Source organism: Oxyura jamaicensis, chromosome 11, assembly GCF_011077185.1.
Source record: "Oxyura jamaicensis isolate SHBP4307 breed ruddy duck chromosome 11, BPBGC_Ojam_1.0, whole genome shotgun sequence".
Lineage (NCBI taxonomy): Eukaryota > Metazoa > Chordata > Aves > Anseriformes > Anatidae > Oxyura > Oxyura jamaicensis.
This window is the reverse complement of record NC_048903.1, coordinates 8,453,140-8,475,212: the sequence shown is the minus strand read 5'-3', so window position 1 is coordinate 8,475,212 and position 22,073 is coordinate 8,453,140. Positions and strand designations below refer to the sequence as shown.

Sequence of the window (22,073 nt, the reverse complement as noted above, 5' to 3'; positions counted from 1 at the left end):
ATGCTGAGTCCTCTGGCATCTGCTCTGACAACAGCCACGCTCACAGAATTGAAAAGGACACATAGATCAAAAAAAAAAAAAAGAAAAGAACAAAAAAAAAAAAAAAAAAACAGAGCAGTACCTTCCAATTAAGCTCTTTTGGTATGGATCAAAAATAAAACACAGTCATCATGTAGGAGCATTTGAAGCCCTCACTAGCCAGCAAGTAAAGGGTCCAGGCTGTCCCTGCTGCCTTTGAAGCATGCCTGCTGGCTGTAGGTTTCTATAGCGTTCTCTTGCAATTACAGTTCTTTTCAACTTCTCTCTCTCTCTCTTTTTTAATTTAAAGAGATTGAGAGGAATTAAAAAAAAAAAAAAAAACTTCATCAATCAGATTTATCAAATAAAACTGTAGAGGTAGGGCCAGCTGCAGCTACACATGTCAAACTCAGCTGCAGATATGAAAGGGAAGGCTGTAATTCACAGTCAGGGTGCTGTGCTTTTTAAGGGCTTCGCAGTGAAGTCAGGCCACCTGCTCTGTTCCTAAGCCTTGAGGCGAGCCCGGAGCCATGCTGGGTGAGGGCACCCTGTGCTCAGGCTCTGCGCCTGTGTCTGGAGACCTCGCCTCAGGGGAAGCAGGGCTGCGCTGCACTAGCTGCAGGCCACACACCTGTGGTGACTTCATGGATGTCCCCACTCCCGTGGGCTTCTGAAGTAGTTTCTTTCCTTGCCCTGCTCCAACATATGGATGGATACAACATTTATCTAAGACAGCAAGTACAAGTTACTCATGTCACAACAGTTCAAATGAAAGCAAAGAGAATAATGGCAAGACTTCTCATGGATTTACATGGGCCTGTATTTTATTGGCCTTACCCAGTTTTCCTCACCAAGGCCTACTCTTGTTGAATGCCATTAGCTGAGTGACAAGGCAGAGAAAAAAACAAAAAACAAAACAAAACAAAACAAAACAAAAAAAAAAAAAAAAAAAAATCTTCCCCAGGTGCCCACACAGGGATCGGGTGGGGACACACCAAGGTGCCTGCCCCCAGCGGGGATCGTGAGGGGAGGCTGCCCCACCACACACTGTGGGGCTGAGGGGAAGCGCCCGGCTGTGCAGGACAGCTTCCTCACTGCTCATCTGGTGAAAAGAGGGAGAGCTGAAAATGGTGATGGGGCCTACACATCACAGGAAGGGATAGAGTCAGGGTTGGAGCTTGAAGTCACAGTTATTACCACACAACACCCCAGGTGTCATGGTTCTAGGACACAAGTGAGGCCTGTGGTTCTCCTGCAGGCCCTGCCAGACCATCGTACCCTCCAGCAGTCCCCATCTGCTGTGGTTTTATACAAACAGCTCCTGCAAGGACAAAAATACATCGAGTTGGATAATATATACTTCATCTTTTGTTTCTCTAAGCAAATCTGTGCAATTTTGGAGATATTTTGTAAATTCAGATTTATGATTATTATTTTTCATACTGTGGCTACCACAGTGACCACAGAGAATTTATTGAGGTAATAATGTCTTCAAATAGCCAATTTTCAAAAAAATTGAACCATCAGAATGGATTAACAGTCAAACCATTAATATTCAAACATATTAACTCACTTAAAGGTTTTTGTGTGTGTGTGGAATTTTGGGGTATATTCTCCTCATAATACACAAACGGAAGATATGCTTTACTGTTGACATTTAGCACATTTTCTTTATTGCTTTTCATTTCATTATGAGTAAAAATGTTATTTGTCCACCCAGCCTTTCCTAGGACAAATGCCATTGTTTCTGTTTGTAGAGGCAACCAAAAATTAAAGGAAATATTTTAGATGTCAACATTAAATGTCAAAAAAATGATTTTAAGTAATTGCTAATACCCTGGCATATATGCATTTTATTCAGAAAATCCCTGTTAAAATATTCATCTGGGGATATTCAAATTTATTATGTAGAACAACACAGCGTTAATGCACTAGCTTCTATTTAATGCTTTGGATCATAGCAACAAAGATACCAATGGGAAATCATTAGACAAATACGCGGTTTTTGCAGCATAATAGGTCTATGTTTGGTATCATCTGAAAAAAGAGAAATCCTCACCAAGCTCAAAATGACAGAAAGAATGCAATGATCAGGCAAAGTATAGCAACATTATAAATGTTAACAGATTTTAGAAAGTGATTTTATGTTAATTCAAATGTTAATGTTGTCCGAAGCTGCTGAAAAGAAGGCAGGGCTGTGAAACGAGATAGATGTAGCAGTCGGTAGGAAAGCAACGGGAACACAAAGGGCTGGCTTGTGGTGTGGGTGGGTGAGTTTTATTAATTATATTTCCTTTAGTGCTGTAACAACAACCTGTCAGTAATCTGCATGTTCAGTACTTAACTGACGTTAATGATTTTGCTGGCTTCATGTCCTTGCCACCATCTCCCTGCGCTGGCCCTGGCCACAGCTTGGCAAGAAGGGGTCGTGAAAAGCCCAGCCATCTCGCGTGTCTCTTCACCATCCCAATTAAGTCAATGAATGCAGTGCCACTGAGCTGGGGCTGTTTTTTCCAAGCCAGGACTCATGTTCGCGACTCCCAGCCTACTTTCTGAGTCTCTCAAGAAGCCTGCAACCCCCAGTGTAGCCCCTCACAAAGGGACGTATTCAGGCATCTCTTGCCTCGTCCCTGTGCCACAGACACAAGGATGCCCAGCATCTCCTACAGCTGCGGTGGGCAGAGATGTGGATGGAAGATGTCCATCCAGTCCTGCTTGGTGCTGACAGCTAAGGAGAAGTTCAGAATCTCTCTGATACTCATGAGCAGCAGGTGCAAGGAAGGACACAGCCATCCCAAACCCAAAGCATCCATTGTCTCTGCACTGCCTTCATGGTGAAGGCATGGATAACTTTAAGCACTTCGCTAAATCAGATGAGCAATTACAGAGGGTGAATTGATGCAACTCAGAACTACCCTTCACCAGGGTTGCTCTGGTATCTCCACCGATTTCCTGGTGCCACCTGCAGCTGCCAGACAGCAAATTCGTCGTGATTTCCCTTCTCTGGAGCTGAACCCTGCCATTGTGTCTACCCATGAAACAGTCTGCATGGTGGGCACAACAGCCCCCTCTGCAACAGGAGGATCCAAACTAGCTGCAGCTACTAGCACAGCCTTGGTGCCACCAGGCTCCAGCCCTCAAGCAGCCTGTGGAAACCACAGGAGAAAACTGCAGGCTTAGCAGAACTCAAGAGCATGTGCAATCAGCAGAAATGACAAAGCCAGGTTGTTCTGGACAAACACACCTTTGGGCTTCTTGTTAGGTTCAACCAAGACATTTCTTGCATCATCCTAGCACAAAGGTATGTGCAGAAGTCAAGCAAATCAACCTATGACAGCAGGACCAACAGAGCTGTGCTCCTGCACAGTGCTCCATCCCTCCTTGGAGGGCTGTCAGCCTCTGCTCATCCCCTTTCAGGACCCTCATTCCAGCCCCTTTGGATACCAGAATTAGGTCACAGCTGCCAGTGCAGCACCCCTGATTGTCCCCACACCCATCACTCCTCATCCTTGTCTTCCCCCAGCTTCCTACCTTTGCCCTCCCAGCACCAAACCCTGCTGTTGCTCACCCAGGGCTCTGGCCAATCTCTGAGCAGGGTGGCCAAGCCTTTGAGCCTTTCTTTTTCGCAGATCTCAGTTTTCCAATGGTGAAAGCCAACAGACAGAGAGGAAGAAAATGAAAACCCCCATGAGCATAGTTTTGATAGGAAAACAGGCTAAAAAATATATTTACATATCAGCACATTCTCACAGCAAGCAAATGCCATCTTCTACCAGAAGACTTCAGGGGGAACCATCCAGCAAGAGCCTGCGAACACCTAGGTGCTTCTCCCACTCCATGCAAAGTAGGTGACCCAGGCAGCAAAATATTTAACAAATTGTTCTGCTGCCACTTCTCAGGGCAACACAGTTGCTTAAAAAAATCAGATGAATATGGAGTGATCTACGGGGCACTTTGTTATGTTAATGACTGTTACCAACTGTCTCTCCTTTAATATAAAGTGTTGACTCATTGTCAATGAGGGTGAGCCGAGACAGCCTGCTTGTGCCTCGCAGTCCTTCCACACTCACCCAAACTGCTCATGTGAAGACACTTTAATATGAAGAGACACTGTCTGTGGCCATTATTAATCTGCAGACTGAAGCCCAGAATACTAATAAAAACACAGAGGATAAGCTAACCTTTCTTCAGTGCATTCTTCGTTCTGCAAGATTTTGGCCAACATTGAAATATTTTTCTTTGATCTTGCTAGCCTGTGGCTGACAACCAGACTGCCCAAATCAAGGCTTAGGGAGGTTTTCACTTGACTTCCATTGTGCTAAAATAACATCCTCATCCTGGCACGTCTAAGAGGGGACACCTCCAGCTTCACAAACATCAGAAACCAACATTTTGCAGATCTGGCTGAGATGAGAGAACAACTTGTTTATTCTCAGGCAGATCTTAAAATGTAACAAGCTTAAAGTGTAACAACCAAATCTCACTGCAAGCTGTATGCTCCAGATACTACACTGAGAGCTGGCAGGTACTTGGAAGATGAATGTTGGGGTGATTTAGAATGGTTATCTGTGAATTCTTGTCATGGTCAATAATCCTTAAACATACAGAAAACTGGGGCTGAGGCCCTGAGCTGCACAGGCTGGCTTCTTGGTAGAGTACCACCTTAAATAAAGGCAAAAAACCTTGCATGGAATTATCAAGTATAGCACTGTATTACACTTTTCTCTCTGATGTTGTTACTCTGGGATTCAATCCAAAAATGCTCATACCATTTATTCTAGCTACATGCAGGGCATGCAATAGGTGAGTTCATGTTACTGGAGTCTGAACACGATAACCTGGCAAACCGCTGTTGCTGCTTTTTGTTTTCCCCAGTGAAGAAAAAAAAAAAAAAAAAAAAAAAAAATCCTACAAAGCTTTTTATATCTCTACTTCCACTGCAGCAAGTGCCTAATTTCCAGATAAGCCGTTCATTTTCAGTCCTACCTGAGGTCTCTTCCATCCAGGTTTAAAACCAAAGCGACTCCTGGCATAGAGCGCAGTGACCTGTGCCACTGGCTGGTGTGGCAGCAGCAGTTGCAGCCTCCCAGCCGTAATGGATTTCTCATCCCTACATCATCAATGTGCATGGCCATTCCTTTTCTGAAAGCCCACATCTGTGCACAAGATACTTTAGAAATTTTTGTTTAGAGTTCCCCTGACATTACTGAAAATAAAAGAATCTGCCTCCAGTAGAGGAAAACACAACTTTCCAAGATGAGCTTTCAGTACTGGGAAAATCATGGCCGTGCTGTGTCCTTCAGCTGCAGGAACTTCCAGGAAACGTCCAGGCTTGTTGCTTGCCTCTGTCAGGAAAATTGTTTAGTTCATGATTAAAACAAGAATCATTTCAGTTTCAAGTAATTTTATTCTATACAGTTAGTAAACAAAAACACTTCATCATTTGATTTTGCTTTTATAGCTCAAGAGTCCGTTAATATATGTAGCTGAATACTTTTTTTTTTAAAAAAAAAAAAAAAAAAAAAAAAAGTGAAGACCAACTGAAATACTGCAAGGCATTAAATGCATTTAGATTTAGAGCACCATTTCCCCACCACAGTTACGAACACTATCCATAAATCCACTAGCTCCTCCTCTTTCCCAGGCTCGTAAAAATCTAAGAAACTAAACTCTTGTTTCTGTAGCAAAGCCCAAGACAGAAGTGTAACATTTAAGACTTGCGGTACATCACAGGAATACATGCTGATAAAGTAAATATTTCCTCACTCAACAGAAGAGACAGTCTTGTTGGGTGATTGCCGGCAGTTCTTTGCCCCATAGCAGAAGCTGGTGCCCGCATCCAAGTACATGCACCAGTCAGTAGCAGTAAGCCCTTTGTCTCAGGCCTAAGGACAGAGGATTTTTGCGCTCCTCACATTTAGACAGCAGTCGCTCCAATTCAAACAAGCAGATACTTAAGGACTGAAATGTCTGGGAAGGGGAAGCACAGGTCTACCTGTTGCACATCTGCCGGACAAAGGAATATTGGGGTATGCTCTGTGCATCGCTGTTGCTTGTATCCTAGGCGATCACATATCAAACCAAACAGCAACAAACCTTTCATTTTTTTAATTTTTATTTTTTCTTTTGTGCAGGCTGGCTGAAGTCTGATGGCCTGTCAGCTCATGCATCTCCTGTGCTGCTAGAGCACGCGGGGACCCTGCACCCTGGCTGAGTGCTTGCAATGCTGCAGCCGCATCCACCCAGGCCTTGCAACCAAGCGCCAAAGACCGTTTCCAAACCACTGATGCTACAGCACAGGGCAGTGAGCTTTAAAAACTATCAGGAGGAAAGTTTGTTTTGGTTAGTCAGTTTAATGGTAAACCATTGAATTTCATCCTGGAATGTTATTGCAGCCCTGTTGAAACTTCAAAAAAATCAGTACTTCATAAAATACATTTGCCTTCTCACTATACCTGTTGCACAAGAACATATTCAGCTCGGTTAAACAAAAATAGTTTCCAAATACATACACAGTCAGTCTGCTTCTCTGAATCACCAGCAGTTTTAGAACCAAAGCACTCTGAGAACAGAAAGTTTTTCCATTCTTCCTTCATAGCCATTTCATCTAATGTGCCCTCAAACATACCAGCCTGCAGACTTGAAAACCCTGGTTTTATTCAGTGTACAAACAACACTTTTTCTTTTTCCAATCTCAAACTCACCATGAACAGAAATAAAAAGCTTCACATACAAACTTATTCTTTTGTGCTTGGCTTGGACTGATTATTTCAAGAGACTGAAAGAAGACAGATTACACGTTATTGAAATATTCTGCGGTCTTAATTAAATGTTTGATTAAATATAAGTTGTGTCAGTAAAAGACAATTCAAAACTTGAGATGCAGATTTTATACTTTAACAATAAGACCTAATTTGAACCACTTGCAGGTAGGATGGCTAAAAGAGCCAAATCTCCAAAATATTTACTGTTCAAAAACCCAAACCAAATGGCTGTTTTGTGGAGTCATCAACTTCGAAGCACAGAAGTTTCACAGATTTGCAAGAAGTGCTAAAATGCAGGAAATGTACATTAAAGTTTTCACCCCGATTATTAAAGGGTATACACCCTTTACCTCCTGACATCTTACAGATAAAAGTCTCCACCTTGGCTTTGTCTAAGCCACCCTTTGCAGGTCTGCAGGCTGGCACAGGCAGTGCAGGGGAGAGGGCAGAGGCAGTGCTGCAGCAAGCATGCAGGTCTGCTTCCCGACCCAGCATCATCAGATCCACACGTGGTGCTCATGGCACTCGATGCCAGGGCCCAGGCCCAGCAGGAGAGCTCTCCATCAAGGCTACAGCAGCTCAGGTCAGGCTGACCTCAGCCTCCATAGCAAGGAGGAGATGTGCTTAATTCCCAGCAAATTCAAGGCTAGACAAAATCTGAGTCAACCTGTGTTATTTCACAGTATACCTGCTGGTATCACCATTTCTCTCCCTTCAGTTTATTTATTGGAGGTGACAGGGTTGTGGGGAAGGAAGGTTTGGAAGGGAAATGGATGAGTAATGTGACACTATACATGCATGCTATTAAATGCCCAGAGGAAGCGTTTTCCCAGAAATAGGAGAGGTTTTATACCATCAAGCAAGGTAAAGTTGGTCCATCCCATAACAGCCAGCGCACTGCCCATCCCTCCTGCCACACTGCATGTTGCTCCCCTGAATATTTACCAGAGCACGTTTACCTAATCTTGCAGTACCCTCCCTGGGTGTGATTCCCACAGAAGTCTGGAGGAGAGCCTCGTGTGGTCTTGGGCAATTCCCAAGCTGAGAACCAAGAGGAGATGCTGACCTGAGACCTAGAAACTGACAGCCTTGGGCAAATGATCCTACTGTTTTGTAGGAGACAAACCATACAGGAGAGCTATTTTATGAACTACCAGTGGACAATTGCAGCATTCTCTACAACTTAGCACCCAACAAAACCACAGTACTGCCTATGCACTTTCATCCTTTTCATTCACCATTGCTCCTGTTTCCCCATTGTTCCTGTTTCACAATTACAGCCTCCACTCAATAATTCAGAGCCGTTTCATTCAATATGATCACAGCTACCACCAACTTTCAAGGGCAATTTTACTGTAGCTGTAAGAGAGAATTAGCACTTTCTTTTCTCTGAAAGTTTCTCCAATGTCCCCAGCTTTCAGACCAAGGTGAGGTTTTGATACATAGTTATGACAAACCTTTCAGGAGGAAGGTAATCATATGCCACCTGGGTTAGCACAGAATTCAATTTCTTTTCCAGCATGCCTTACACCAGTCTATAGCTATTAAACAGAGACAGTTTCAAGCCAGAGAATGCACAGTAATGCACAGCTGAATTGTTTTCCTGCCATTCCCAAGAGCCTGCGAGCCCCAGGCTCCTGTGCCAGGAGCAAGTATTGTCTTCAGTAAGCAGCATCATGTGTTACTCTGGGGGCCTTCTTCCCTTGTATCCCTCTCTCCATCTTTTGTGCTCTAGGTTCAAAGCAGCCTGCAGAAGCATCTTGTTTGATGTCAGCTCATCTGCTGCACAAACTTCACCCCACTTGTAAACACACTAACCCTTTTTCCTGTCTCTCCAGGCAGAGCTGCCTACTTCCTTCTGCCCACCTAACAAAAATCCATCTCCAGGCTGATTCATGACTTCAGACAATTTATGAGAATAGGATTCTGAGGCAAAGAAATAGTGATGGAACTTCCTGATTTTATTTTATTTTTTTTTATAGGGGCAATTATTTTCCTTCAATGAATATTTTCATTTAAAGAATTCCCCTTAAAAAACATCTACTGTTCTTCGCCAAAGTGGCTTTTACTCTACAGCAACTAGTGCATAATTTTTTTTAAGCTACCCTAGAAAGACAGAACAGAGACATAAGTATCTACATACAGATCAATGATTTAAGAATATTTTGTTTGTGGCTGTGTGAGAAATGGACAAGAAAATAGATAATGCAGTAGGTTAGCCCTCTTGGAAAGTATAGAATCTCTGGTGTGCAGCTGCATTCAGACCTGGAAAGCTCCAAGCCAAGATCTCCACCCACTGAACAGACCACTTTAACAGAAATAAAGCAAGTTGACCTTTGAGGAGGGTGGAAAGCAGTTATCATATTAGCAGGATTAACATCTAAATTGGAGATATGATTTAGAAAGAGGCCAGTTACATGAATAATTAAATATATTTAGCAAATAGTTTTCCCCACACAGCACAGAGAACAAGGAATAAATATTGACCAGAAAGTTCTCTTTTAGCTCAAACTAAAAGTTAGCGTTCATAACTGTGACGCTATTACAGTTATTTTATTGAAGTTAAAGGTAATAAAGTGTAATTCTCATTTATAAGGAGTCAGTCAGTTTAAAAATGACTTTATATAAAAAAAAAAAAAAGTGAAACTTCAGCTAAGCACAGAAGTAAGAGAAGAACTAGCGATAATACTAAAGTCCCAGGAAGAGGTCCTCCCTGCCTTCCCCCCCCCAGTTTTGAATTCTAAATGTAAGGACAAGTACCAAAACATGTCCTGATACTCCCTCCACTGTTACAAACACTTTTAATAGTGGGTAAATATAAAATTCCTTTGTCTAGGACATGTAGTACTCTGAAAAATGAACACTTCTCTGAACTGGCAAATTTCTTGAGCTAACATTTACACTTGATCACAGGCTTATAACCATTCATTGCAAGGAAAAAAAGCACCAAATAATTAACTTACTATTAGTTACAGTAGGCATTTTTATTACATCAGAGCTTTAACATTTATCAGAATACTGGGTCAGGTAGAAGGGAAAGGGAGAATAACTTAAAGCAGCCTCGGTGGAAACTAGCATTTAGAAAAGTTAACCATCAGCAGAGTAGGAGCTTCCAGAAATACAAATGTTCTAGCATTTACACAATCTACAGGACATGGTGAACCCTAGTAGTCTCACAGATGTTTTTAGTGTTGTTGAACAGTCCTTGAAAGTGAACATCATAAGAAAAACAAGCAACCATCTTTACATCTATTTCCCTTTTCTTCAGAAACATGACTTTCCAGAAATGGTCTTACTATGAATTCTCAGATGTTACAAAGAACAAAGACAACACTTCCTATGAAACTGTAGATTAAAAGGCACACACCATGCAGAATTCAAATTTGCACAAGTGACTAATTGTCAAAGAATATACCGAAATCCCAAAGTTTAAGTAATTGTTTTCTTTACACATAAGCTTCTTTCCTACTGATCACTTCTTGCTATTAAGTACAACAATCCTGACACTGATTCAAGAAGTTCCCAACACATTTGTCATCAGCATGTGTTGTGGAAGGATTCACGATATACTTGTCATACTTATTATCCCCTTTAGTCATTTGCAACTGAATAAGGAAAATCTAACTAGCCCAACATGAAAATTTTATCTTTAGTATCCAAAAATGATGCTTTCATTGGTAAGCCAGTAGTGGTAAATAAATAAAGTGATAGTTACTATATTCTTTGCACCCAACTCCCACGCTACTAGTGGTCACAGTCTGAAAAATCTTAGCTGACTATAATTAAAAGAAAAATAGGAATATACATAAAACCAGCTGTCTTAGACAGCATTTTTATTAAAAATGGATACACAGAGACATAGCAGCATTTACAATAAAGAGTTTTTAAAAAGGCATCAGGTTGTAAGCCAACCATTTGAAAAAAAGGCTTTGAAATGTAGTCTTCCACAGCACATTTTGCCCATATATCAATAGAGAACAGTATAACTGCCAATTATCCAAAGGACAAACAGGCACAGACACAGTAACTTATCTAAATTTCAAGCCCTTTTTCTGAATAGTTGGTCACATCAAGCATCACCCTCCATAGCAGCATTTGGAGCACTCTTCGGTGTGCTTTTAAGTGGCTGGTGTACTTGATCCATTTCTTTAAAATATTTTAACGTTCAATAAAAATATTTCAAATAGAAAAAAATCTTCTGTCATGAAAAAGGCAAGGTTTCCTTTTCAAATTCCATAAAAGCTTATGAACTTCACTGGCAGCCTTTCCATAATGGAGCAGAAGTTAGAACCAGCAGAACAGGCACTTCAGCAAAATTGTCTGTCAACAGTTTGTATAGTCACATCTGCTTCAGTCCAGCAGACTGTTTCTTACTACTTTGTGGTGGTGTAAGGACCCCAGTGGGAAAAGGTGAAGTCCTATTTTGCTCAGCCAATATGGCTTGCTTTGCTTGAGCTTTGTCCTGAAAGCACAGAAAAAGGGAGGGGAAAAAAAAAAAATCTTTACTTTGCTATATCAATGCAACAGATTAATATAATTCGGTGTTTTATAACTTCATATATTAGCAATCCGGAAACGCATATATACTAGTAACTGATAAAAACATGCAATACACAGTAGCCAGTGAATGAGCCCCAAGACATTAATATTAACTTTTGGAATCTGATGGTCAGCATTATAGTATTTGTATTTTCAAGACAGCTAAATTTAGAAGCCACTGAACAGTAAGAGGTTTAACTTCTACTACAGTTAAATAACCTAAATATGAAAAAAGCCTGATTGTTTAGATTAGGTAGATTAAAAGGCACGATTGCTGAACACGATTTTGATCCTTTGCAAGTTTCTCAAGCTAAGAACCGCTAATGCTCAACTTCTTGTCAACCACCATCACATAGCAGCCCCACAAGATCAGTCTCAAATGATCAGTCTTTATTTTCATTTTTTTTTTTCAATCAGATAAGGTTTTATTTCCCATTTTTCCTATAGAGAAAGGTCTAATACACAATATTTGAAGTACCCCAAAGGGCAGAAATATGCTTCCCATTTCTAGGGTAATTATTTGTCCTTTGAGATGAGCCTGAGATCACGATCACCTTTTTGTACTAAACGCTGTACAAGTCAGGTCTCTTCCCCTGTAATTTTGCAGCCAGAGTACCACCTTATGTCTTTTACCATCTGCACACACTCAGTCTCAATCTGATAATGCTTCACATGAACTTACTGTATGTTCTAACCAAAGAAGAAACAAGATTTAGGAGATTTTAAGACAGTTTCTGTCTTCATTATGCACATACATACCAGCAAATCCAAGCTGTTTATGTGCGTCTGTATATTGTGCAAGTCTTCAGGAGCTATACCTCTAAAGTGTTTGAGTTTGGAGCTTCCTACTTCCCGTATAGCCATAGCAAATGGAACCATCCATTTTACACATTCCTCTATCTCACACCATTCATAACCTGAAAGACAAGACACATGCTTATCTGCCTGAATTAAGGCTTATATTTGAAAATAAAGCAGTCTGTAAATGTGTTACATACCTGAAACTTTCTGCATCAACTCAGATGAAGAGAAGTGGTACAAAGCAGAAGCTGCAAGTACACCATATGTATACTCCAAGCAGCCAATATCCAGCACACAGAGATCCAAGAGCTACAAGACGACAGATGTTTAATAAGTCTATTGCAAAACAACAACTTTTTCAGATGAAAAAGCATTTGAAGGAAGAAATCAGCCTTACCTCTGCTATTTGTACAAATATTTGTTGTGGATATTGTCGCAACAATACCTCATAAAGCTCATTTAAATACGCAACTTGCATGTAAATGTTTAGCCATGATACAACTGTCAGTGGATTTAAGTTCCAATTAAGAGCCTGAAACAGTAGACATAAAGACTTCAGTATTAATAAAGAACTCGTAACTTAGACCATGCAACTTTATTTACTCTAGATAGAAAGCTGTGATTCCAGCTGGTCAAGGCATCTTTGAAACATGCCCATCTAACCCTCTCCTGTACACACTCCTATTGATAGGGCTGATGAACAATTACTTCTGTTAAATATTCATATATTGAACATCACTTGTTACCTAGAAGACACTATTTTTGAATTAGAAATTGAATCTCTTATCAGCACTTAGGATTAACTGAGGCTCTCTGCTTTCAGTTGATCATAGTATACCTTTTTAATAACCTAAAGCAGAACTAATTCCACTTAGAAATATTACCTTCATAATGATCAATTCCATACTCAGGATTTCATCTTCTGTACAAGCTCCATCTGTAACATAGGCAAACTGGTGCAACTTTGGTGGATAAATTTCCTGAGAGAGAGGAGATCAAGCATTCAGTATGAGGAATAGTTTTTAACTAGTCCCGCATGTTAAAAAGCGGAACAACCCACTGCCACTTCAGCATTTCAAGATATACGGGGAAAAAAAAGAACCAGCCTCCCCATCCTAACTCATTGTTCTCCTTTGCCTTTAATATACATAGACTTTTTTTTTTTTTAAACTTTTCTGCCCCAGTCCTCATCTTTCACTTCTGATGAATCAGTACAGCACACATTGTTTGACTATAGCTTCACTGAGGTGGTATCATAATTGACATTGAGATTTATTATTTTTGAAAACACCCTTTTATCCTTTGTGTTGTGTAGCTCTAATGGTCATAGACACTTGTACACCTACCAGGTTGTACAACCTTATAAAAACTGATAGAGTAATGACCTCAGATCTTGCAAGTTGCAGACTAATACCAATTAACCATAGAAGTTCCAGTGGACAGTTAAAGGCAGTAGCTGTATCAATACAACCACTATCCTTATTAGATATTCCACATTAAGGTTACTGCTAACACAAAAGCTGAGATATATTGCTGGTACAAGGTTAGCTTTACAAGATACTGCATGGATTGGAACAAATCACACAACTCCTCAAACCCTACCATTAGAACTGAGCTGCTTTTCAACCTGAGGAGACAGCTTGGCCTAACTGCTCAACAAACGTAAGGTTCACCTAAACAGAGTCCACTAATGAAGTCTAATGGTTTAGAAGCAAAATAATTTGTGCTTAAATAGACTGAATATTAATATGCCTCTTAAAAGACAAAGTGAGAACTTAAAAATCACTATTTTAATTGTTCAATTTGTTCCAGTAAATAAGGAATAACTTAGACTATATTATCTGGTAGATACTCCACTGACAGTAGAATTGCAACAAGTGGTCTCTGTATAGAGCAGTCAGCCAAAAATTCATTTAGCAACAACAATTAAAACCATTAGATTTATTCTAACACTGAAGAAACTATTCTTTTAGGATGAAAGATAGATACTGTGATGTTAGCTAGTCTTAACTCTAACCACTTCTAAAATATAGGAGGAATTTTGAAAAATTTTTTTTTTGTCTCCCATTCAAATCACAGCATCAAGCTCCATAAAGCTTGCCAAAATGCATCTAGTGTGTAATAAGTCTGTTGTCTGTCCATTCACTTTTTTTTTTTTTTTGGTAAAAGCTGGAGATACTTACCTCAAGCTTTGCTGCTATGAATAAAGAAGAGATTCCAATAAGCTGTAATAGTGTTTTTACAACATTCTGTTGCGTTGCCATAAACCGATCAAAGAAATCTTGTGCTAAATAAAAAGTTTCTCTATGAAGCTTGTAGACTTCACAAACCTGGAGAGAGAGAGATTAAAAAGGTCAAGAATAGTGTTAGAGAGTCAAAAGCAGATGCTACAGATGCATTAAAAAAATCCAAGACCTGGACATAAAATTCTTATTAGGTTTCCGCTTCATTGATACTGAGAATTAACAAGTTAACTAAGAGCAGAAGCTAAGCAGTTTCCTTTGACTCACAAGACAACTGCCACTACAGTAACTCCTCAAAAAAAACAAACAGATTAGAGTGAAAGCCCTTTTAAGAAATGCACGTGTTCTAATAATGTCAGAATTGCAGTTCCTCATATTCACTATCATGTATCACTCCAACACATTAAAAGAGAATATTCTCACAGCTGCTTTAGAATGAAGAATAGAGACTATGTCACCAAGTCATTCAAGCAGCAAAAAAATACTCCCGTACACAGTGGGGTTGCAGTACATTTTACAAGCCAGTAACAGATAAATGCTCCCCAGAGAACTTAGAGCAGCCTACCTAAAGGAGGCCTACAAGAATGCTGGAGAGGGATTATTTATCAGGAAGTGCAGGCGTAATACACTCAGGGGAAGACAAGAGGTAATGTCTTTAAGCTAAAAGAGGGTAGATTTGAGATTAGATATAGGGAAGAAATTCTTTACTCAGAGGGTGGTGAGGCATTGGAACAGGTTGCCCAGAACAGTTGTCGACCCACCCCTGGAAAAAGTTCAAGGCCAGACAGGATGGGGCTTTGGGCAACCTGGTCTAGTGGAAGGTGTCCCTGCCCATGGAAGGGAGGTTGGAACTAGATGGCCTGTACAGTCCCTTCCAAGCCAAACCACTCTATGATTTTATGTTGTGAGATGCATCTGGTCTCTAACGCAACACCCCTTCCTTCTTACAGTAACTTGCATGATCCTCTGTGCAGATTTTCTCTGTAGCATGAACTTAAAAAGCTTACATTGCAGAGCATCAGGGACTAATTGATTATTATACACTGTTAATCTAAATGAATATCAGAATACATTGTCAGTTCATGCACCATCATCAACTCAATTCACTGTGTTTATATATAAATATGTTTTGTAATTTGGTGCCATTCATTGGTGAACTTAATATGATGACAAGTGTCTAGTGATAATGGATTATGCAAAGATCATGAACGGTAGTCATGGCAGATACAGCACACTTCAGCAAAAGCACATTTGAAATACTCACAAGCACAGAAAAACTCACCTCCATTAGCCAGTCTAGAAGAATCGTTCGCATTTTAGGTTGCAGGAGAGGGTGCCTTTGCATATAAAGTTTATCCCTCACATATGTATCCTCTTTGTTTATCATGTTTTTCCATACATCATCTCTGTTGGCCCAGCTAATACAGAGGAATATGTTTAGTCTCAAGTCATAAGACAAAAGAAGACAGACAAGCAGTAGCAAAACAGCAGACTTACCCCAGAACTGGTAATGGTGAAGCTCTAGTTGGAGCAACATTTAGATGTATAAAGTGAGAATAATCAACACCAATTGGATCATCATCTTTATCTGGAGTAGGAATCAGCATATGGGGATCTTTGTTAATGTTATTCCAGGACGGCTATTAAATGAGAGAAAAGATTTTACACTATGACTTTAAAATAATAATTTTAACTACAAATAGATGATAGACATTGGAAAGAAACTATGACAGAAACCATGATTAATTCTTTAAACCGTACAGAATCACAGAGGCTGGAAGGGAATTTTGGAAGTCATCTTGCCCAACGCTCCTACTGAAGCAGGGCTATCTACAGCAGGTTGCTCAGGAACACATTCAGACAGCTTTTGAATATCTCCAAGGAGAAAGATTCCACAGTCTCTCTGTGCAACCTGTTCTAGTGCTCTGGTCACCTACACAGTAGAAAATAATTTCCTGATATTCAGACAGAAGCTCCTGTCCCCTTTGCCCCTTGTCTTGGAGACAGGCTCTCTTTAGTGGTGCCCAGAAACCACTTGTGTCTTCCCTTAGGTATTTATATATATTTATATACATTGACAAAATCCTCCCTGAGCCTTCTCTTCTCCAGGCAGAAGGGTCCCATCTCTCTCAGCATTTCGGAGAGATGTTCCAGTCCCTTAATCATCTTAGGAGCCTTCGCTGGATTCTCACCAGTACTCATCTGGTTATGAGTCTCCCTTGTAACAGGGAGCCCAGAATTGGACACAGGACTCTAGTGGAGCAGAAAGGTGTTGCTCATTTTCATAGCAAAGTTTGCAACTAAATCTGAGGAACATTTATCTTTCTTTGCTTTTGAAGGACCATAACTATACTGTGGAAGGATATTTAAGTCAGTGTCTTGTATTGTCATGTCACATTTTGCCTTCAGGTAAAGAATAAGCAGATGCAACTTGAAAATCTAATTTCTGATTGTAATTATACAAATACAAGGTCAGAACTTCTGGTAAGCAATACGTAGGCAGAATGCCTGGAGTTCTTGGTTCCCTGTGAAACATCCCCTGTGAAACATCCTTGACAATGAACACAGCAAAACAGTAATTTATAGAATTTTTTTTACTTGTTCTTTGTGTAGTGTTATGTTGTTAAAAAGTAAAACACTTCAGTTGATCAAATTGTTTAATGAATAAAGCAAGTACATGTTAAGCAACTGCCACTAAAGCATCAAGTCAACCATTTCATGTAGAGAATTTTGCCAAGGCCTGCAAACATCAGACATCAGAACCTATCATAGCCTTTTTCCCTGATTTGGACCAGAATGTACGTTCAGAGTTACCTTCCTCCTGGCTAACTTTGTTAAAGAAGCTGTGGTATACTCCTTTCACATTTCCCCAGAAAAATACTATTTCTTTTATTTCACTGTAGACTACAAAGCCAGCCCCACGTCACCATGCATAAGCAAGTCAAAACTCAGCATTTCTCTTAAGTGTAAGAGTCAGCCATCTTGCTGCAGTGATCTATTCTGCAGCAATAAAAGGTCAGAAATCCTTAACAATATTCCTAATATACTCCAAAAAAATAATAATAAAAAAGAATCTTTAAGATGTCAGCAAGTAAAACACTACCTGAAATTTTTCCCCCTCTCAAAGAAGCTTCCACACCTCATTTTTGCCCTGTCCTTGCTACAAGTGACAACACTTCCCAACAAAATGGCTACCTCCTAGCACCAGCTTCAGAAACAGAAACCACTGACTTAAGAAATGAAAGCCACAGTTCACTCATAGTTATGACTGATTTATACCGTGAGGTAGATAGGTAGTTTTATCCCTTGGATTTCTACATGCAAACATAGCTACCCAACACACAACCCAGTAGTATGTAGCCCATAGCTACATCCTCACCCAGTTCCATGATTTAATTTAGGCGACGTAGAATGCAAAAAGACAGAATAGAATCTTTATCATAAAAATGTAAGATATCTTATGAACTGAAATTTGAATAAGTGTCACATTAGCACTGCTTTAAGTTCATTTTTGCCCTCCCTCACAGCTAGACTTTAGACACACTTTGTCCTCCCAGCTGCATGACAAGCCCAGCTGCCAACAGCTTTTGGAGAAGCACTGTCTTATCAGTTAATCAGCAAACGAACAGAAAAGCCATAAATTATAATATTTAAAGGTACCTACTATGCCAGCAGCATCTAAAATAAATGGGTTTTGCTTCACAGAGTTCTTTCCTAAAGTAGATATCAAACATACTACAATGAAACAACAATGGCAGTTGATTTAAGAGAGATTTCACCACTCACAATCTTCTATAAGGAAACAAATCAGGGTTCGAGAGCCTCTTAGATGTTTTGAGAAGGGAAAACAAAGATACTAGCTTGCAAAGGAGTGGGAAAGGTCTGCTGGTCTCTCTCCAAAAAGTAGCATCTTAACAGCCATCAATATCAACTACTAGAATGCAGCCTTACTTCGACCATCAGAAATAGTAAGAGCTCTAATTCAAGCCATTTTTCACTCACAGGAAGTATTAGATGTTGAAGCATAGGGCTTTTCTTTGCCATTAGAAAGGGATTCCAGAAGTATCAAAAAAAAAAAAAAAAGAGGAGAGAAAAGAATAACTCACATAATTAGATTGCTCCCATTCTTTTTGAATAGCATAAGAGAGTCTGGTACTTTTAATTTTCAAAATGGTCTGAATATCACCCTGCCCTACATTAGGCCAAAGTCAAGCTCTCAATTTGGATATGGTTAATATTGCTAACAAGCTTCCTCAAAGATTTATGGGTGTGTTTTTTTTTTCCTTCTCTTTTTTAGAATCTTTTAAAGAATCTTTTCAGGAAATATTTTTCAAATCAGTTAGATAGAACATTTTGACAACAGTAAGACTGGATTCTGGAAAAATATCTAGTGATAAACTGATCAAAACTATTTCTGGAAAGTTTGCTCTGTCTCCTAACTCAAAGCATTAGCTAGTTCCATCTCAAGATTTGTTACCACTTCTAGCTTCCATTCTCCACTCTAGACTGGGGAGACCATGTTCTTTGAATCATAATTGCATGGATTACTCTAATCTAGTTAGATGAATTTTGTTTTACACAGAGCCTTGGAAGTGCATGTGTCCACAGAAAGCAGCCAGAATTAATATGATAATTGCTAGCAGAATTACAGCAGTGCCACTTCTCTGAAACCAAACACAGAATTTATGCAATATTCTGCTGTCACAAACCTGATGATATAGCCACCCTTTCATCACATAAAGGGTAACGGCATCCTAATTAAGAACTCAGGCCTTATGTTCAACAGAAGCAAACTAATGAATTGACTATGAAGATGCCGTCAAGTGGAATGTGACTACGATGTTTTGCCTCATGTATAACCTAGTGTCAGTAAACAATTTATTTAATGTAGAAGTCATGTGGTATAGGCTGCAGTGGATTTATAGCTACTTGCATTTTAGAATTGTTGTGCCTCAACAGAATAACTACCTCACTGGCTATCATACAAGCCTGCTATACTGCTGCTGGCTGGAACCATAAACATATTCTCATTAGCGGCCCATGGCAATTTGTATCAGAGAATAGCTTGTGTCGCACCATAGACTGAAGAGCTGCTGCTGTGCAGCCAAATGTTAGCTTTTTTAAACAGATCTGTAACAATCTGGCTACTTTGTCACAACAAAAAACCTTCTCTATGTAGGGCCTGATACACAGGTATCCATTATTATCTATGTGCTACAGAACCAAAGAGCCAAATTCCCACCAGTATCCTATGCATAATTTGAGAAATTCCTAAATAATTATTTTGGACATCGATTACTTAAACTACCTACATTTTAATATACCAGTTATTCCTGAAAATAACATTTAATAGCAGCACACAAAAACAAAGAAAAAAACTGCAAAATTTGAAATCTTTATCTACTTTAAAAGTTGAAGATCGATATATGCAAAACATATTCCAAGTTTCTTTCCACTGTTTTCCTGGATTGGGTCCTCAATCAATGTTTGTTTTTGTTTTTTTTAAACAATACCTTATTATTATGCAATAAACACGTATGAGAAGCCTTTGCTCAGCCCAAACAGAATGAATCTTTTGGTAAAGAACTGCGGTGAAGGACAGGCAGCTCTTCCTTGTCAGAAGTGAGAAATTAGTTTAATATACCGCACAAAGAAAGACAGAAGGGAAGGAGAGATCCCCTCATTAAATGCTCACCATTTGAGCCCTGCTTAATATGTTGACTGATAGTTAGTATACGCAGTTGCAACAAGCAGAGGCCATTCCAAACAATGATGCCCATCTGTTATGGTAGCACTTTAGTCTTAGAACTTCCAGCTGCCACTTCTGGTTAGATGTGCCACATTATGCATAGCCTTGCGTACCAAATGAGTATGGCCTGTACTCCCTGATCATGACTTTTGCAGTTTAAGTATCACTCTGCATGTGCATTAACTGGCTGAAGTCCTGGTGACAGAGCGAGCAAGCATGTGTGTGTATGCACAGGAAGAAAAAATGGAATAAAACTACTTCAGAAAGTAGGCTAATCTTGCTCTTTTATTTAGAACCAGCATCTCAATATACGAACGCATCATGCTTTCAACATCGTATACCAACATAGCAACCAATATAAATACCAATATCCAGAGCATGTCAGATTTGAAGAATATAAGAAGGGCACTTAATGGAGTTAGAGGATGCTAGTGGAGTTCATTTTGACTTTGTAACTGACTTTGTAACTCAGAACATTCTGTGTTCTATTCAGGAAAACTGGCCCTGGTCACTACTAACCTCTGTTGAGTGGCCTGATTAAGTCCTTTAGCCACAGCTTAAGTGACTTTCCAGAAGTTATCCACAGAAAAATTAAGACTACTTCACTACCACAGTAGCATCGGACAGCATAAGCCTCAAGGTTCTAATCATGAACTTCTAGTACTCTGTCAGCCTGATAAAGACACTTGCCAATAGGAACAGAGCTGACTGTGAAAGGAACAAGTGATCTTTCCTCTCTCCCGGGTGATTTGTAAGCATAGACACAGTTGCAAACATATGAGTCTAAAACATGACTCAGTTTGCGCGCTAAAATGCCTCATGCTTTGGCCTGCAAGATACAGTACATTAAAGCACCGTATACCTGCAGGTCTCTAAATAAGTCAATGTGGAGTCCCATCATGTGGAACTAAATGCACATGAAGGCTTTTGTAAGGTGCACCCTTGCACTCCCAGGACAGTTGGGAGCGTTAACGTAATGGGTTTAGGCCAATACAGGTCTTGTCTCTTGCAAAGACTCCAAAGTAAGCTGCATGAACTGAAGTGTTTTGTGTTCTTCATCAGACAGGGTTGGTAGCCCTCTTGGCCACTGCAACACAGCACATGGTAGTTGCATATCTGTGCCATTGCGTTCATAGTATTAACGCACTGCAAAATAACTCTAGAGTTAAGTGAGAATGCAGAAGAATGACCTAGGGCCAAATCAGTTACCTGGTTTTCATATTGCTTTTTTCTATTCATTTCCATTTGGGCAATTTCTTCATCAGGATCCTGTAAGAACTATAAAAAGAAATATACAGTATTAGGAGCGGAAACCATGGGAAAAAAACACCATTCACCGCTGCAACATGAACCCAGATCCTTTGGGACCACAGCCCTGTGACAGACCACCACTCGAGCACCCCGACCACCACATGGTCGTCAGCCACCCAACAAAAGGACGCAGGAGCCCATGGACCAAGGCACGCAGCAGGGCAGGAGCTGACCTGCGAGGGCCAGGGCGAGCCATGCTTCCTGCCCCGGCCTGCACTCACCGTGGCCACATCAGCTTTCCTCTTGCGGGCTCGCATGGCACCCTCGGCACCCCCTTCCCCCTTGGCGGGGGCCTTCTCCTCCGTGAAGTCGCTGCCAAGAAACAAGAAGTAGAAGGAGCCCGGCCGCGGGGAGCCTCCTCCCGGGTTCGCCTAATGGAGACTTCGGCCTAGGCGGCCCCAGCCCCGCGCGGGCCGGGCGGACTCACCTCTCCCGCCGCATGGTGCCTTGCCTGGGTCGGGCCGGGCCGAGGCGAGCAACGGCCCTGCGAGGGGACGGGAGGGAGCCGTTAGGGCAGTGGCCGCGAGGGCAGGGGCCGGCAGCGAGCCGCCGCGCAGGCCTCCGCCAGCCGGGCCCCAGCCCCCACAAAGGGCCGCGCAAAGGCCCGGCGGCGGGGCGGGAGGCTGCGACCGGGCACCCCGGGGGGGG

General features: G+C 40.8%; 1 protein-coding gene across 1 annotated transcript; it reads right to left on the bottom strand.

Annotated features, from left to right (window-relative positions):
• Positions 1–9,739: 9,739 nt before the first annotated feature.
• CCNE1 (cyclin E1) lies at positions 9,740–22,067 on the bottom strand. The gene is made up of 11 exons (XM_035336906.1): positions 21,853–22,067; positions 21,647–21,737; positions 21,324–21,392; positions 15,863–16,005; positions 15,648–15,783; positions 14,306–14,452; positions 13,007–13,102; positions 12,520–12,654; positions 12,320–12,431; positions 12,081–12,238; positions 9,740–11,244 (listed from the first exon to the last, which is right to left on the bottom strand). Exons 1-11 carry the CDS (start codon positions 21,864–21,866, stop codon positions 11,122–11,124), a joined length of 1,224 nt encoding a protein of 407 aa, XP_035192797.1. The 5' UTR covers positions 21,867–22,067; the 3' UTR covers positions 9,740–11,121.
• Between the last annotated feature and the right edge of the window lie 6 nt (positions 22,068–22,073).

Bases quoted from the DNA above. Each gene is read 5' to 3' on its own strand.
- CCNE1 (XM_035336906.1), bottom strand. The intron at 14,453-15,647 runs GTGAGTTTTTCT...CTCTCTCTCCAG, and splicing joins TTCTAGACTGGCTAATGGAG to GTTTGTGAAGTCTACAAGCT. The intron at 12,239-12,319 runs GTATGTAACACA...CTTGTCTTTCAG, and splicing joins GTTGATGCAGAAAGTTTCAG to GTTATGAATGGTGTGAGATA.